This window comes from Rhopalosiphum maidis, chromosome 2, assembly GCF_003676215.2.
Source record: "Rhopalosiphum maidis isolate BTI-1 chromosome 2, ASM367621v3, whole genome shotgun sequence".
NCBI classification, from domain to species: domain Eukaryota; kingdom Metazoa; phylum Arthropoda; class Insecta; order Hemiptera; family Aphididae; genus Rhopalosiphum; species Rhopalosiphum maidis.
The window spans coordinates 44,157,180-44,176,689 of NC_040878.1; the positions used below are offsets into that span (position 1 = coordinate 44,157,180).

At 26.8% G+C, this 19,510-nt stretch overlaps 1 protein-coding gene across 1 annotated transcript; it reads left to right on the plus strand.

The window, feature by feature from the left end:
- The first annotated feature begins 3,039 nt into the window (after positions 1-3,039).
- Positions 3,040-17,177, plus strand: LOC113551561 (uridine phosphorylase 2). The gene is made up of 7 exons (XM_026953862.1): positions 3,040-3,441; positions 9,652-9,778; positions 11,904-12,065; positions 12,250-12,435; positions 12,562-12,700; positions 14,528-14,721; positions 15,980-17,177. Exons 1-7 carry the CDS (start codon positions 3,413-3,415, stop codon positions 16,160-16,162), a joined length of 1,020 nt encoding a protein of 339 aa, XP_026809663.1. The 5' UTR covers positions 3,040-3,412; the 3' UTR covers positions 16,163-17,177.
- The last annotated feature ends 2,333 nt before the right edge of the window (positions 17,178-19,510 follow it).

The window sequence follows — 19,510 nt, forward strand, 5'->3', positions numbered from 1 at the left end:
ATGGATGAGCATTGAGCCTGCAGGGGTCGTCAAAATAACCTGGCTTGAAACTTACACGTATAATATATATAAATTATTATAATTATTGTACATAATTTTCTATACACAATGACATATTTGAAATACTGAAACTAATGTTAAGATAGGTATTTAAAGGTATTTTAAGTTTTTGAATATTTTTTAGTTTTTTTTTCAAATGTCAATAAAATATATTTTTTTTTGACAAACAATTTGAATATGTAATATAAAGATTCTCATAAGTTATTTTTATAAAAAATCAAAAATATAAAAGTGCTTAAATATACATGCAGAGTATTTTTATATAAGCATTTAAAATGTTTAGATCAGTATTATATGCCACGATAATATTCATACAGTTTTAAGGTATGTAGATTTACGAGTATAATTAAATATCAGTAATATATATGATAATATGATACATACATGCGATAATTTTGGAAAAATTTAGTTTAAAATATGTTTAGTAATATAAGTTGATAGACTATCTTGTATATAAAAGATAAAACATATATGTATAATATAATGAATTTAAATTTAACATATTATTTTATTAATTTACTCAATGACGAAGTACACTCGAAACGTACTATACAGTAGAGCAACTTCCCTCATTTTTACTATTTTATTAATAAAAAAACTACCGTTTTCTATTTTATTACCTTGTATAATGCTATCTGAAAACGTTTTAGGGAGGGCGTATGGATCGGTTGAAACTACTAGAAGTATTATACATTTGATATTTTAATCTTTAAAAAAACTACGATATTTACAAATATCACATAAATTATTATTTGCATTAAAGACTGAGTTTCTTGGATATTTGTTCTTCAATGGAATATATTATTATTTAGGATGTTTACGGTTTACCATTATTGACACCTCCTTTTACCGTTAAAGAAATCAAGTCTACGTCACTGTAATGTCATTTAAGACAGTATATATATACAAAGTAGATCCGATTATCATCTGTGGACTAGGGAGTGGTATGCAAAGACAATTGTTTCCAGAAATCTATAACAAGACCGCGTGCTGTGTTTAATGCGTTTTGTCTTCCAATCAGTGCAACCTTCTACATAGAGAGATGTGCTGGGTTTAATATTATGGCCACCCCGAAAAGTATAAACGAAACGCATCATAAAATCTAAATGGCTTTGCTCAGAACCCCACAAACGGCACAAACCGTCCGTCGAAACGACGTCCACTATATGATCCTCACTATGATACTATACAAATACAACATATAACTATAATATAATACATGTAAACGGTACAAAACTCGCTATATGAAAGTCGGTATTACGTTAATTATCGTGCAATAGTTACCAGTAGGGCATTTAATCAATGCCGCCCCGTCACTTTCCCGCCGCCAAATTCGCCACAGGATTTAATGAAATTATGACCACGCGAGTTCTTTCTGTATAAACACGCGCCTGGGGAACATGACTTACTGTACTTACTGTAAACTGGTATGCTATTATATATAAGTATATAATACATATATTATGTAGCTCGTATAGGGTGTGCCTGTATATTATAATATGAGTGTGGATCTAATGAGTAATGAGTATTTACTTAATCGATTGGATCAATCTTAATTTTCAACACGACTGTAAGATATAATAATTACAAAAAAATTTAGAACTTATAAATTGTAGTATTCGTAAACACGATTCGTTTATATTATTATTATTATTATTATCACCACACTTTTCGACGGCGTGTTTCAGTACTCATTCTAATGCATACACAGCATCCGTGTGTATACAGTATACAGCACATTGGTTATAAGACTGCCGACGCGTGTAAGTCTGTGTTTAATGAATATATGACTAGTGAGAATAAATTAAAATAAAAAAAAATCGTACTTTTTCATAATATGTTATTATTGTCGTCGCCGAAACAAGAGAGTGAGAGAGAGAACGATGGAGTCACACACTCAGTGGCGGGTATATTATATATATTGTATATACTATGTATATATATATACAGAATGATTCACCAGGCGCGCTCACCCCTTTTATTCCATTAATTCCAATAACGAATATTTTCGCATTCTGATTTTTTTAAGTCTGTCTATGATCAATTATTTGACTGTCTAATTAGATATTTAATGTTATTTAAGGAGTGTCCTTAGGCAATAGAATCTTCTTTTTATCAAATATAAATCGCTTTATTATCGTGCACTACCTTTTTTTACTATAAATTCTTGTGCATGCAGATTATTATTATTTTTTGATGTTGACAAACATAAATAACATTTTTAACGAGTAATTTCTGAATTATAATTATTAATAGCTTTATGTAGGTACCAAGTATATTACCACGATACAAGTGTAGTTAGTTAAGATCATATGTAGCCATGTAGGCTATTATATTTATATATATTTATATATTTAAATACGTATTATAGGTATGTAATATTTAATTAATAATTATTATTATGCTAATTATTAGCATTATTAATTTTGTAAAAAATTTTAAGTATTAATTAGGTATTGAATTAAATATTGCATATGCTTTAAATTTGGTGTAAGATCATTAAAAGGAATTAGGATTAATATCTTTAACACATAAGACGTAACTTTTAATAATTTAGAAACTACTAAGTTAGAATTTCAAATTGGATTAATCCGCATTTACAAAGAAAAAAAAAACCATTTAATTATAGCTTACAGAAAAAAAGAACACAAGACACTACTTAATACTTAATAAATGGTATAAAAATGCAAATAACTGCATGGAAATATTATGGTCTTTAAATATTTAAAAAAAAATATTACCAAAATCATAATTTTAATAAATGCGCTGTTAAACGATAAAAAGGGGGGTGAAAATACTAGTCGGATCACCCTGTATATGTGTATGTATGTATATAGTACCGCGATCGCATCGATCGGCGGCGTTTTACGGTGACGACGTCGGCCGCCGAGCTGGCGAACGACGATGGGCATGCGCCTCGGTCGGATCATGTACACACATACACGAGCACACATACACACACGCGTACGCCTTAACGCCGCACGTCCAGTGTTCGTTGGAATAGTGGGTACCGCAAGCGCGTGCAACTGTTGATATATATATATATACTCTGTCAAGTATTACAGTTCGGGCGAATTTTTTTTTTTCGTTCCGCCGCCGCCGTACAGTGGGAGCTCCGAGTCCTTTCAGTATTCGCGTCCACTCGTCCCCCGAAGGAATATTATTATAGTGTAACCGGTGGCGTACCTCTACACGTCGTCACTCAGTATTTTACGATTATCGGCGAGAAGAAAACCTTTCAGCTACGCTACCGCAAAACGATAAAATAATAAAATATTATATTTTTTTTAATACTATAGTATATTAAATAATTTTGTCCAATTCGTCGCCAGCGCGGGACCGAAGATTCATAATGTCTTTCTTTCAGGAAGAGAACGACGAGTAAGTGTGATAGTATAATTTGATATACTTAAGATAATATTATTTTAACAAAATTTAAACTAAGAGCCCCGTCTATATAGACGACATAATACATACATTATTATATGTAGTATGCATCGTCTCTAATAGCAACGTGAATAATGTGTATCCAAACGTGTTCGTTCATGATCGTATAATCGTATTGTTTATGTTATATATTGTATAATAGTAATATTATACCTTTAATACAGTTGTTTACCTTGCTGACGAGTTATATACTTGTATATCTCATACTCGACATAATAATAAATAATAATATTATCATAAAGCGATTCGTTCCGAAATATATATATATACCTACCTACTTGTAACTGTCGTAACTGTTCCAAGTGAATCGTGACTGTATTAATTTTCAATGATAAAATAAAAAAAGAACGATACGATTACATTATTGTATACCTATACATAAATATATAAATTTATCATTTATATATTTTTAAATTAAATAATAGATTAATGTCAGGTACACATAATATTTTACTATACTGTATTTAAATACACGCGCAAAAATAAACATTTAACTATATAGTTTGTATGATTCTCGGAAATATAAAAATATTAACTGCAGGTACCTATAATGCAATAATATTAAATTTAATAATATTGTGTAGTTTATTGTTGAAAAACCAATGTAATATAAGAAAAAAATATGTTTATTATAATATTATGTTTGGTAAAATGTGATTATCGAAATAAATATCAAATTATTTTTAAAACTAAAAATTACATTTAAATATGTAAGTATTTTAAAATACTATAAGGTATATTGTTGTAAAAACTAAAAAGTGCATTCAATGTAAATTTTAGATATTCCTGTATTAAAATGAATACTTGAATAGAAGTAAAAGTAGACGTAATAATGAATTAACTTTTTAAAAAGACTTTTAATAAACTATTACACAAAAATCATAAGATGTTCTTAACTTTTGATGTCCGCAGACAACATAGAAATAAACAACTAACTAATACAAAATGGAAAGTAAAAATCAATAGTGTGAAAGTTTCTGAGGTTTTGACTAAAAAAGTAATAATTCAAATTTTTATTCGAGTATAGGCACTTACTACCAAGCGGTATGATAGTTAACTACTATAAATTTAATTTGAAATTTGCAAGTAATATTGTTAAACATTTGAAATTAAAGTAAATTTATTAGTCAATATTTTGTTTTATTTTAGGTAAATTACAACTTTCTACGCAAAAATTGTGAGACAAGCAAATAATAAACCTTGAATTTATGTTTGTTGTAAACATTATGTTAAACAACATTATAATCATGCGTTGTACAGTATACAAAGTATAAACATTTACTATAACATAAACACACTAACTTATTATTAACAATAACTTAATAATAATATAATAAGCCGGTTTTAGTATGTATGTTTTACAAAAGTTTATCTGTGTACCCATTCAATTTTATCATGAGACTGACCCTAAGCATTTGGGAGATTTTAATTAGCATCTATGTTGTTTTCATACAATATTATATTTTATCAAACACATAGACTTTCTAGATTATTCAATGAAAATTAATCTTAATATTTAAAAAAATAATGTGCGATCAGTCATACTATATCAATTAGTTTTTTAATATAATCTGTAGAGTAAGTATAGTATAACGTTATTAACTGATTGGGGTTAAGGTTTAAAAATCATTAATTGTATGCGTAATATAAAAATAACAGAAAGGTCGTTGGTGTTACTATGTAGGAGTTCAGTGCTCGAATTGTAGGAGTAGGGCAGGGGGCGGAACTCCTTTTCAATTATTTTATTTTATTTTTAGGCACCTCTTCAAATTATTTTCATTTGAGAGGGGACGGGACTTTTTCTAATTAAAATAACACTGTAATTTTGTAATTTTTATTTCGTAAATTAGTATCTATTTAGTAGATTTAATTTATTGATTCTTTTTTTAATGATAAATGATAATTATTATTTATTAATAATGCGATCAAAAGCACTAACTAAGATATAGTATAATATCTTAGTCTGCGACCAAAAAACTTTTATCTATTTATCATTGTTATAATTTATGATTAATTAATTTTGATAATCAGTTAACTTAAAATAACCACGTGATAATATTATAGATAAACGATAATCACATCATATAATATCCCAATTTATACTTATTAAGAATTACCAGTTTAAAAACAAATACACTCAGTTATTTAGAGATTTGGATGTAGTACCTAGATCAAAACAATAAATTGGCTTGGCAAGTAGTGGCGCAATTATCGGGAGTGTTGGGTGTGCAATTCACAGGGGCCCCTAGATTAAAAATTTCATGTACGATATTCCTACTATGATCTGTAATATACACATATTATATTATTTGTTTTAATATAATAAATAATTATGTCTTTACTCTTTTGAATTTAGAGAATAATTCAAATTATGATTACCTATGTGGGAAACAAGTTAAGAGGATGTCAGCGCACTGTTTGTTTTCTCTCTTTAGCCAATGAGCAACATAGACAAAATGCATTTATGCAGTCTGAGTAGACTCAATTTTGGTTCTAGAGTAAATATACCTATTATAAAATTAAATTTTGATAATATTTCTGAGTACAAGACGATGAGTTTTTTAAAAAAACTTAAAATTTTGAAAATTTGAAGGTTATTTAAAAATGTTGTAATTTATAGCTATTTCTAAACTATATATAATTAACGTTGTATTGAGAATAATGGAAAAAACTCATAGTCTTGTACTCAGAAATATTATCAAAATTTAATTTTATAATAGGTATATTTACTCTAGAACCAAAATTGAGCGAGTTCTACTCAGACTGCGTAAATGTGTTTTGTCCATGTTGCGCGTGGGTTAGAGATAGAAAATAAACAGTGTGTGACATCCTCTTAAGTGAATCATAACACATACAATACACTAATACGGCAATATAAGTGCCAGAATGCGAGTATAGCGTATAGAAAATAATTGAAAATTTGAAACTTCTTTTATTATTATGTATAATAATTATGTTGGTGTGTGTACTGTGTAGTGTGTAAGTCATGACTCGTGACAATATTATGTGTCTAGCGATAATAAGACATAAAAAACTATCTATCTATATTCTATATAATTTAATAATAGTTGTATTACTATCTGATAATAATGAACTGGATACAAACAAAATCATTAATGACTAAAAACAAGAAAAGTTAATTTTTATGTTTAATTTTATAAAAAAAAATAAATTTAAGTAATAATTATATTAACTATTACATGTGAAAAAACAATATTTTTTAAAATTATAATAAGGTATAACTGTTTTTAATTTTTAGTAGTAGGTAAGGGCCCCGGATCTGGAAATGTTCACATGGGCCCCTTATTATCAAGTTGCGCCACTGTTGGCAAGTGTAATATTTAATACATCGATAGTACTGTCGGGCAACTAGTAAAAACATTTCAAGCTTATGAAAAGCCAACAATACGTGGCTTTTAGAATTTAAAGATACTAACAATAAATTTTGTATACAAAATCTGAACCCTCTGTTAACCGCAATAAAGACAATTGCAATATTATCAAGTGAGCAAGAACGTGATTTTAGTTCTTTATGAGCAATTAAGTGACTTTTAAAAGGAATGTGTTAAGTTATATCTTCCCTAATGTTAATAAAATGTGTTAAACGTCTAGTAAAAAAAATTTAAATTAGAATCTTATGTGTTATTTTGGATAGGTATATAGGGGGAAGATATCTGCTGAAATAGTATGTTGTACTAAAAGAAATAATGCTGAATTAAATCACATTTTCCAAAAGTTATGGAATTCAATTTAACATTTTTTTTTGTAATGAATTACCTAATTAGTTAAAAATGTTAATAATGTTAACCATTAATTTTTATCTTAATAAATGAGAAGTAAATTAATATTTATTGTAATTGATGGTAAATTTTACTTGTATTTGTGTATTAAATTTTAACTACCTATTATTAAAGATGGATAGTTAAAGTTGTAGAGGGTGCAGTTCTGAAATTCCTGAATATTTTCTGAATTTGCTCCAATAGACAATATTATATGTACATTAAAACTATTAGGCTGCAATTGTTATAAGAAATGAATTATCCCTTATTTTCAATATTTTTATTTAGTATTGGTCAAAATAAACTTTCAGTCAAATCCTTATTATTTTTACGAAAACATTTCAATATACAAGTTATGTGATTTGAATATTAAATAATAATTATTGTTACATTTTATGAACACTAAGTGTATCTACGTGATAGTATAAATAATAAAATATATAACTATATTAGAAACACTCAGAACTACATAATATAATCTACAGACTATATACTTAGTATATTCGTAATTTTTTTCTATGCATATAAATTGAAATCTTTTCAACAAAACATATTTGAGTGTTTCTGAGTTTTCAAGTTTAATATATAGGAGAAAACGTCTTAATTACTATTTTGCTTTAGTCAATGTGTGAGAATAATTATTCAAAAGAAATATAAAATATTTTTTTCATTGTATATACTTATTATATTTTATATTAAAATTTGGATATTATTGCAACTGTGCAGTGTACTGTTTTTAAATGAAACGAAACAACAATTTAGTATAATACTATAATATGTACGCTGCAAGTAAGAACAGTTACTTCTCTAGAAATCTCGAATTTCCTAATACAATATTGTAATTTATAGTTACACAAAATAAACTAATAATACTGTTCGTTTTTATTAAAACTAACAACACATTGACTGAAGGTTATTGAAATGTATTTCTATGACTTCAGTAATAATATGAACGCGTCAACAATTCTTTTGTCAACACTCATAGGAGCAAATAGTTGCAGTCATCGTTTGGTAGTAGTTTTTAAAACATATCTACTTGTACATATCTTTAATATACTTACTAAATTTAACAAGTATTAAACAGAAAATATGAGTCGATAACCTTGCACGTGTTTAATGTAATACAATAATATTATGCTTCTTTATGTACACTGTGTGTATGCGTATTATTGTAGTTGTAATACAATAATCACCATCATCATTCATGACCAATAAATTCCAGACAATATATTAACTAGTATAGCTAGGCCTATACTTAAATAAATTGGCAGAACAAAATGCATGCTTGAACTCTTTACTCTAAGCGCTCTATCTTGTACATACTTTAGTAAGTAGAAGGTATAGTCGGTATATTTAGTAGATATAATAATAATATGAAATAACGTACACGTGAACGCGTATATAGTTTAATGATTTAAAACCACGTGTCCGCATAATAGGTACCCATGAATGATTTAACAAGTAGTAGTCACCATGGCTGTACAAGGTGTAACCTTGTCGAAACGTTTTTAAACATTTTTTATAGACGCGCTCGTTTTTAATCGTTCAGTTATGAAATTAATTTTGTAGACGTTTTCGTATACACTGAAAAACATTTTTTTATTTTTATAGCGACGGTTATTATGTGAAATGTTCTTTATTAATATACGGGCAATGTATAGACTACAGCAATATTAAAATATAGTGATCACGATAGTAAATTACCGTTTTGACTAGGTGTTAAAATGCACAACACTGAATCATTATTATACATAAAGATTGAATACATAATAATGTGAGTATATAAAAGCTTTTACATTATTATGCATAATATACTTACACTTATTAGTTATTTCGATCGAAGAAAATTACATTGCTAAAACACAATATGTATTTCAGTGGAAGTTGAACTATATCACTTTAATATATTACGGTAATACACATAATGTATAATAATGCATAATGGTTGTAGTGCGTGTAGTATGTATATTGCAAAGTTATACACTTAAATTGACTTTCACTTTTCCAAACTTTCTTTCTTATTTTATCAAACTAAAATTAAAATATTCTGCGATCATTATTACAATTATATTACATACATTTATTATATTATGAAAACATAATTTAGTATATTGATATTATGTATATTATTGTTAAAATATAATATCATTCATACCCCTTATTTAATAATAGTTAATACAATATATAATAAGAGGAACATAAAATATGCATGAGAGTATTATGACTAAATTACATTTGAAAGTAATTATTTTTCATTTTGTGAGCATAATATGTACATATTTAAATATTATTAATGACTATAATGATTAATGACCAATAAAAAAATAATAGTGTAAAATTTATCTTGATTTCATTATGATTACAGGTATGAAGATGTGAGCACTGTGATGGTTCGAAACTCTCATCTAGATCTCATGGATCAAGATATTTTATATCATTTGGCTCTAGGAAGTGGTTCACATGACCTAAGAGCCATGTTTGGTGATGTTAAGGTAGTTATGAATAATTAAATTTTTGTTATTTTATCCTGCGCAGCTATAAAATTGAAACGGCATTTTATTAAAATGTGCATCCATTTAATAATTATTTAGTGTGCGTTGTACAACGTTTAAATTTTAAAGTAAATTATTATTCATGGAAAAAAAGGATAAAACGAGGAAAAATATGTAACCACTCTGCTGTACAATAGTTGTTTTATAGGTTGAGTGTATTTCATAATTGAGTAATAAAACACTATAATGAATGAATTAAATTTTAAATAAATAATAAATTATTGTATACGAAAAACAATTTTCAGCGTAGACTGTCAGTAAACCTATATCACTAAGTTTATATTATTTTACTATTAATAATACGGTAGGTAGGTTGAATTCATTTCTTCCGTAAGTATTATATTATTAATATTGAATGATTATAATTAAGTTCTGAGTTAATTAAAACTTACCACAGAACAGTAAAAATAAAGTTCATGGTATAGATAGGCAATAAGGCAATAGCATAGAATTAAACTAAATGTTATAAAAATGAAACAAAATAAAAAAACCACTTGTTTATTTTTTACTTTTGATCATCCAGGGTACCAACTAAATTCAATTTCTTACTAAGTAGAATATTGAAGTTGAAAATTTAAGCATTTTTATTTTTTACTGGATGATACACACATACCGTACCGCTCAGAATTTAAAATACGATATTCTATAATAATTATAGGCATATGCCAACACACACACACGCACACACATACACACACACACACATATATATATTATATGTATAAAAATAAAGATTATAACGTGTATGATAATTTTTCCAAATATATATTTTATTTACCTAAATGAATATTTTTAATTAATTTAAAAATTGTTTAATATCTTATAGGTTGGTTTGTTACCAGTATAGTACTATAAACGTTAGATATAGCTTTTTTTTAATATTTTAATATTGTATAACTATACTTTTTACTTGATAATAATTATATAATACAATTTTTATTTTTATTTCACACATAGTAAAAAAAAATACTGCAGATTATTTTTTCTTAGGTCTTGATTTAAAAGTGTAGAATAATTTAAACAAGCGGCATATTTATCCGTGCATTAATTTTAACAATATAAATATGATATAATGAAATCTATACTGGTGAACAGAAGTTTTCTTTGTAAAATAAATAAAAGGCTATGCATATTTGCTAGTAACCATCACATTAATTATGTATCTTATATTAAAGACACATTGTTAACTAGCATTAAAAATTCTAAAACATTCTAAAATATTCTTGATAGAGATTTAATTAAGTATAACCATAAGAATTATCCTTTAAATCACTTAATCCAATGACCTCTGGTGAAATTATATTAATCAATTCTATCTTAAATTCTTAAGACGAAGCTACTAATTATGATCTCAAATAAACACGCAATGTATAAAATAATTAGTTATTTTACTAACATAAGAATATCACAGTTCTTAATCATCTGGGAATTATAGGTCTTATAAAATAAATATTAAATACTTATACATCAATTACATATAATTAGGAATATTCGAGTTAAGTTATTGACCAATTTATTTTCCCAGTCTAGAAACAACATCAATGTCAGTATAATTACCATTTTTATAGTAATAATAATATAATATATAAATTAAGCTAGTAAAAATTTTAAAAACATCTAACCTATCTAATCGAAACCCTTTATAGACTTAAGATAAATCAAAGATGAATACAAATTAATGAAAATAAATATGGACAATTAACATTTATACAAAAAAAAAATCTTTGCAAGTTATTAAAGCGTTCTTGATATTTCTAAATTCCTAATTACTTATATTAAATTAAAAATATTGTGTGTAACAACTAACAATTAGTTATTATGCAGTACGTGTAGTATAACATAGGAACGTAACGCATATTTATATAGTAATTATTAATAAGTTAATAAGCTATAAACTAATGAGTATAAAATAATCGATTATTATTGATTTTATTTTTACTACATAAGATGTAATATAATTGCAATTATTATCTAATCAATATTTATTTTTGATATTTGTTACATAATTTTGAGATATCTTTGTTTGCTTATAACAAAATAAAGAGTTTGAATTTGTTTTTTATAGTTTGTATGTATGGGAGGGACACCAAAACGCATGGAACAATTTGCTTATAGATTAATGGAAGAAATATCATACAAAATACCTACAGGTACCACGTTACAGGACATCAGTCGATATTCGTACAGATACTCAATGTACAAAGTAGGACCCGTCTTGTGTATAAGCGTAAGTACAATATTATTATAATTATTATTATTACAGTAAACTATTAATTGTTATAAATAAAACCACATGTATTACCTTGTGTGTGATATTTTCTATTCGTTGTTACCATGTAAGGAAACCAAAAAATTTCCCCGTTTCGCGTTGTTAAAACAAATTGTTTTTTATGTACGGTTTTTATTTTTAGCATGGAATGGGCATGCCTTCAGTGGGAATCCTTTTACACGAGATCATTAAACTGATGTTCCACGCGAAAGTCGTAGATCCTGTTTTCTTTAGGATAGGTACAAGTGGTGGTATTGGGCTGGAAGGTGGGACCGTGATTATTTCCGACGAAGCTGTGGATGGAACTCTCCAACCACATTTGGAATTGGTAAGTGTATTACGTCTTGTATTTTTACATATAAATATAAAATATTAGTTGAATTGTATATCAAGTATTTCTTGCATGATCGTATCACTATTGTAATTATTTATTTGAAAAATATTACCTATGCAGCAAATTTTGGGCAAAACTGTGAAAAGGAGTTCGGTTCTTGATAAGAAACTGCAGTGGGAGTTAAAATCGCTTGCGGAACCGGACGATCCATACCCAACAGTGATCGGCAAGACTGTATGCACTAGTGATTTCTATGAAGGTATAAATGATAAATTATACAAATAAATTATTATCATATACTATTACTAATGTGCTCCGGAGTCCGGATGTAAAAGCTTAATTGCTATCGCGTTATTTAGTTATCTAAAAAGAAATATGTCTAGACGCCCAGGAATCCTATTAATATGAGAAGCTATTGATTATATTGATATAATATATTCACGAGCTCATGACAAGTAATATTACCGTATTAAAACTGGTCTGGTAATAATTTATTTATTAATATATAAAATAATTATTTTAATTAATTTTATTAGTTATAGCCTTAGACTGTTGAATATGTAACATATTTATAATATTGATATCATATTATAAAAATTTATGGTTTTTAAAAATTTTGAAATATTTTCTCTAGTCTAATTTGTAAGTTAATTTTTTTACGATAAATTGCTATTTTTTAAGTGTAACCTACTTACCTACTACATTTATGTGATATCTTATATATATGTATAAAAAAAAATAATAATTTAACAAATATATAGTAAATATTATAACTTAAATAATCATTAATTTCTACAAAATATTTTTAGAATCTCAAATTAAAATAGTCTAAGTTGCTTAATAGTAATATTTGTTTTGAGTTTTATAAAATAATATTGAACACGATTATCAACCTAAACGGTGTGAAATCGGGAAAAATTGAACTTCTGTTCGGATTTAGAATTATCATATTTTATTTTACATATTATATATCAAGGTAAACTTTTTTTGTATACTTTTATGGGAAAAATCTACAGTCGACCACCTGTTTTAATATAATTTTTTTCGTAACTGAAATACTTCACGACTACACATGCACAAATATACCATGGTCAGATAAAGTAAAAACTAACTGAATTTACTAAATGTTATACTCGTAAATCGGGATGAGTAACTGACAAACTAGTCTATTAACAAACTGTATTATTTAGTAAATATTGAAATTTAATTGTGAGATAATCGGTGTAGTCATGGACAATAGTTAATAGTATAAACTTTATACCAACATGACGTGTATTATGACTTAACGATTATTGATTCTATAATTTTGAGTTTTTAGTTTTTTTTTATTCTAAACAGGGTGAAGAATGTATTAATTTTACAGTAGTGTATGGGGTATTTTAAATTATGAGCAAAACAACGAATGTATTGATTTTAAAACAATGTATGTTTTTGTGTCTGAAGACACTTTTTATAGTAGAAAAAATTAATTCTTAATTTTCAACTGCAAATTGCAATATATTTCCCTAAGTCTTATCTCTGTCTAAGTAAGGGCCTGCTGGTTGCATACTATTTGGAAATATGGTTAACCACTGTATAAATAAAAAAAAATAATATATGGCTATACAAGGTACCTTATAAGCTACTAGCTCTGCAGCCGTATAGTGTCGTTCCCACAAAAACCTATAATATATAAGCAATTATATATAGGTATAAAAAAAGAGATAAATAAATTGAATAATAATTGAATAATTTTATTTCGAAATATAATTCATAAATATTTTATATTAATTTTTCGTTTAAACATTAAAAATTAAAAATTTTAGTAGAGAATGATTTCCTTCGTGTTGCTTTTATTCAATAAACTTGATGGGTTTTTGAATTCATCTTAACTTATGATGTTGTGATAATTTTAAGTGTCAAAATGTAATAAAAACATTTTAACAACTTTACAATATTATGATAATTTAATAATAGTAGTTTAATTTTATACATACATAAAATACAAGAAGTCATAAAATGTTTCACAACTGAAGTATTGTTTGTATAATTATCACGTCTCTTGGCAAAAACAGTTAATAGATTAAAATTAATTACATTTTCGTAGGTCAAGGACGTATGGACGGAGCATTTTGCGACTTCACAGAAGAAGAAAAAATGGAATACTTAGAGAAATTAAAATTCAATGGTGTAAGGAATATCGAGATGGAATCTTTAGCTTTCGCAGCGCTCACGCACCATGCGGGAATTAAAGCAGCCGTGGTTTGTGTCACACTGTTGGACCGACTAAAGGGAGATCAGGTAAAATATTAAAATTTCAGTGGTTTTCGTTTAAATAACTGGTCCTTATAAAGTTAAATTTCGAGTACAGGTCTCAAAATGTTTGAACTGTTTTATCATTTCATCTGAAATATAAAATAATAATGGGATTAGGATACCCAATTAATATTTTTACAATCATCGATTGAATTCATATTATACTAATATATGATAGGTATATATAAATATATTATTATGCAGTACGTTTTTTCAGGGGCGTCATTTCGGTTTTTTTTTCGGGTGTGCGAAGTATCAAGCAGGCCATTTTGAAATTTTACCAGGCCATATAAAAATAGATATACTACGTATATGTACATTATTCTGCTTCCAATTATTTCTATACATCATGGACCAGATCAATGTATTAACATAAATATTAAAAATCAGTTTAAAAACTAAAATACAATAAAAATTTATAGCACAATATTTGTTTATAACAAATATAATTTAAAGTTGTAATTAAAATATTTAAAATACAATTTAATTTAAATCATATTAATAATCGTGCATTATTTCATCAGGGTGCAGGCCAATTAGAACTATTTTAAAATTAAGAGGTGTAACCGCACACCCTGATTCCCCCCAAATGACGCCGCTGCGTTTTTTTATAAATTACGTTTATATATATATATATTATATATTTTTATATACCTTACATATGAACACAAATTATTAAGTTTATTAATACTTTATTGACATAAACACATACTCGATGTTTGTAAAAATAATAGGAGTATATGAAGATCGAATAGGTATTTAATTTAGTTTAATTTTCTATTTTGTGTAGCAGTTAGATAATTGAAAAACATACTTTAGTGAATAATAATATTTATTACCACATTAGAGGTAGATGAATATAGATGAACAAATTATTAGAACAATTATACACATTAAATAACATGAGGTGTCTGAGTCCCTTAAATCCACACCTGATACACACACACGACACACACATACATAAATATCTATATAAGACAAGTATGTACGCGTATAATACATGTATATTATGTATAGGTACACTATACGTCATATACACTCCCCAAAACTGTGATTTTCTTTTCACCTCCTATTATATAATCATCATTCATCACTCTTTTTCTGTAGCTAACAAAAATAAATTTAAAAATTCCTTCTCTTCCCTTAATATTAATTTTCTATCACTGTCGTGTTTATTTTGTATCATCATGTTATATTGTTATTACAAATTTACAACTGTCGAATTATGCGTTTGTATTTACAGATCCATTACCCCAAAGAGGTGTTGGATGAATGGCAGCAGAGACCCCAAAAATTGGTATGCCGCTATATAAAGAAATACCTTTCAAAACGGGGTTTGATTTTGAACAACCATTGTGGATCGGTGAACGTCAAGAGCCCGAGGAGGTTTAAGCTCGTCCAACAAGAATCCGAAAGTTATGACTAAATCAAACGATTCAATATAATACGCTTCCGGACGTGGGCTTCAACACGATACACGCCTAAATAATGTTATATTATCCTATAACCATCGACGATAAAATAATAACGCGGGTTGGTGTTTAACAACGCTATTTTATTCCAATTATTTCTTCTTTTTAAAGACTTTTTCATACTTAATATTATATTCTATCTTTATATCATACACCTATATATACTACATATACCTAATCTAACATTAAATACTAAATATATTAACAATATATTCTACGATATATATCCCATTTAAAATATTTTTGAACGTTTTGTATATTAACTATATGTGTGTTAAGTATAATTTCTATTATAATAAAATCTTAGTGTACTAGTGATATTTTAACTGGTAGAAAACTAAATTACTCACTTACATACGATTTACATTTTATTTCATATAACCTGGTTTTACTCAGACATGTAAAACCTACTTGTTTAATGTCTATATATACCTATAGTTGATTATAGTTGTACGATTATACTTGAATATCACGTCTTCGCAAAATTTCATAATAAAAACGGTTTTCTAAACAACGTATATTATTTTATAAAGCCTATGACTACATTATTATTGCTCAAAATTCGTTTGCACGTAATTCCAAACACCAATAAGTAGGCAACTAATAATGATACAAATACAAATTACAATTAAAAACCTGTGTTATGTAATAAATTTACTCAGTTTAGAATTTTAGACTAAACAATAATATTAATGTATTTTAGCAAATTTAGGTGTAATAAAAGTAATTTTAGTATGTTAATAAATGGCACTGTTAAATGTACCTATTATTGTTATACAATTGTAGTTTAGTTGAATAAATATTTTTTAAATACCGATTTTGCAGATCTTAATATCTTATTGGACTTTTTTCAATTTATATTATTTATTCTAATACAAAATGACTTTCTTGTATTAATAATTATTTAGAGGTGATTGTTAATTATTGTATTTTAAAGTTCAGTGTAGCCTCATATATAAGATCATGTTAATTATTTTTCCTGTACATTTTATGTAATTACAAAAACCAAGAGAACTGTATATTATATAAAACGCACAGTACATTTTTGACTAAATGTAAAATTATTTTTAACATAATATAACTATTTATGTAAGTGTAACATATTCAACCATATATAATAACTATTATTAGATCATAATCGTCAATTTTATATGTTATTTAGTTAGAGTATTTATAAATCAACGATTTAGACTAGATTAATATTTAATTTAATTACCATACCTATATATTAAATATATATAAAAAAAAATGTAAATCAACAACCATTACAAATAATATCATACGTATTGTATACATTTTATAATTAAATATATACAAGTTTGATAAAAAAAAAGTATGACATAAAATACCCAGGTGCCATATTATCTGAATATCGGTTCATCTGTGTTCAGGTAAACCCGAAAATCCTAGTTCATTGATGATATCATCAATCGTCGTAAATGGTGATGATAACCAATTTAACACAAATCTGTCACACTTACAAATAATTATTTCCGTGGGTAAAAAGGTATTTTTTTAATTGGTGAGAGAGTGGCGGTGCAACTGTTTCAAAATAGTTCTGCTCGACCATACTGAGCCCAGCAAGACGACAAAGACGCTTGAAATTATGAACTATATAGAGCAGATGCTCAACAGTCGACGACATCGATCAATAAAAATTAATTGAACATGTTTTTCTTCTTTTAGAGGTCAGAGACCAGAAGTTTTAACAACTGATATCTATTATTTTTAATTTACATCTGTGATTATTTTATTTGAATCACTCATCGTATTAATGTACACACCGGGTGATTCTTTTATCGAAGAACAATCACACATATTTCAAAAAGTATAAAAAATATATGTATTTATTCTCTCTCCCGTTAACAGCCCAAGGACTTAGTTAATAGTAATTTTTCATTCTTTACGATTTTCAGCTTTTATTTCTCTTTAACTCATAGTATGTTTTATACTCTATATCCTTCACTACTTATCTTATATATTCTATCTAGCGGCAGTCTTCCCCTACTCTCTTTCTCTGTTCTATGGATCCATCTATTACTCTTTCTAGTAAATTGTTATGTCGTAGAGTCGTAGCGTTTGTCTAATAAACAATTAGGTAAATAATCTTTTCTAATCTCCAGGTCTTTTAGAAAGCATCTTCCTTTTTCTTCATTACAGAAATTGTTTTTGTTTGGTACACGATTTATTTAATTCATTTTAAGAATTTTCCTGTAGCACCACGCTATGAATGTCAGCAATTTATTTTCTTCAGCAAATCTATTTTCCTGGATGTAAGTTGACCTTTATTTCTTGGAAATGCTCACCGTGCTTGATGTAATCTGCATTTTATTTCTCTCGCCATCTTCCGTTACTTGTTACCATACTTCCTAAGTACCTATTTATTTTCATTGACTACTTTTTTGTAGTCATTAGTGTGTTACCATTTAGTTTTATATCCGGCTTAGCTATTTCGTTTCAACTACAAACAAAGATTTTGGTTTTTAATTTATTTATTTTCATATAGTATTCTTTGTCGTTAGAATATTTTGTTAATCATCTTCACTCTCCGTTAGTATTGCGGCATCGTCTGTGAATCGAAGCATATCTAATTTTTCGTTTTGAATTTATATTTCTACTTGTATTAATTCTCTCACTCTGTTGACGGCTTCTTGTGCATAATTATTAAATAAACGTGTTGATAAGGAACATCCTCGTCTTATGCTTTTCTTAATTACATTTACGTCTTATTATATATATATATAAATATATAATATATATTATGTATATTATATATTTAGAGATATTTATTACGTAGGTACCAAGGTGGATATATATTCACCTTGGTAGGTACTATATATTTCTATCGTTATCATTTGGATACATAAATATGGAATTTTGTACGAATAATAATACACTAATAGATCAATTAATATTAAAATTCAGTTGTATAAATACTATAAAAATATAGAGGTTGATGCACAGCTAAAAAATAATGTTCATATAGTATTTAATTATTTAAATTTAATGTAGCTATTATAATTTAATTCAAATTTAACACATCCATAACAATGATATGTTATAAATGTATAACATTATGTTTATATATTAGCATTCACTTATAACTTACAAGTTCAATTTATGTGATAGCAGATGGGCTCCTGCCGCTCCTGGCTCCGACCACAGGTACAGACCTAAACACCATCATAGTATAGGGTGACCATTTAAAAAAAATAAAAAAACGGGACAGTTGTTACACCCCCCCCCCCAAAAAAAAATATTTATACTTTACCCTTTCGAATTAATTAACTTAAGCTAAAAGT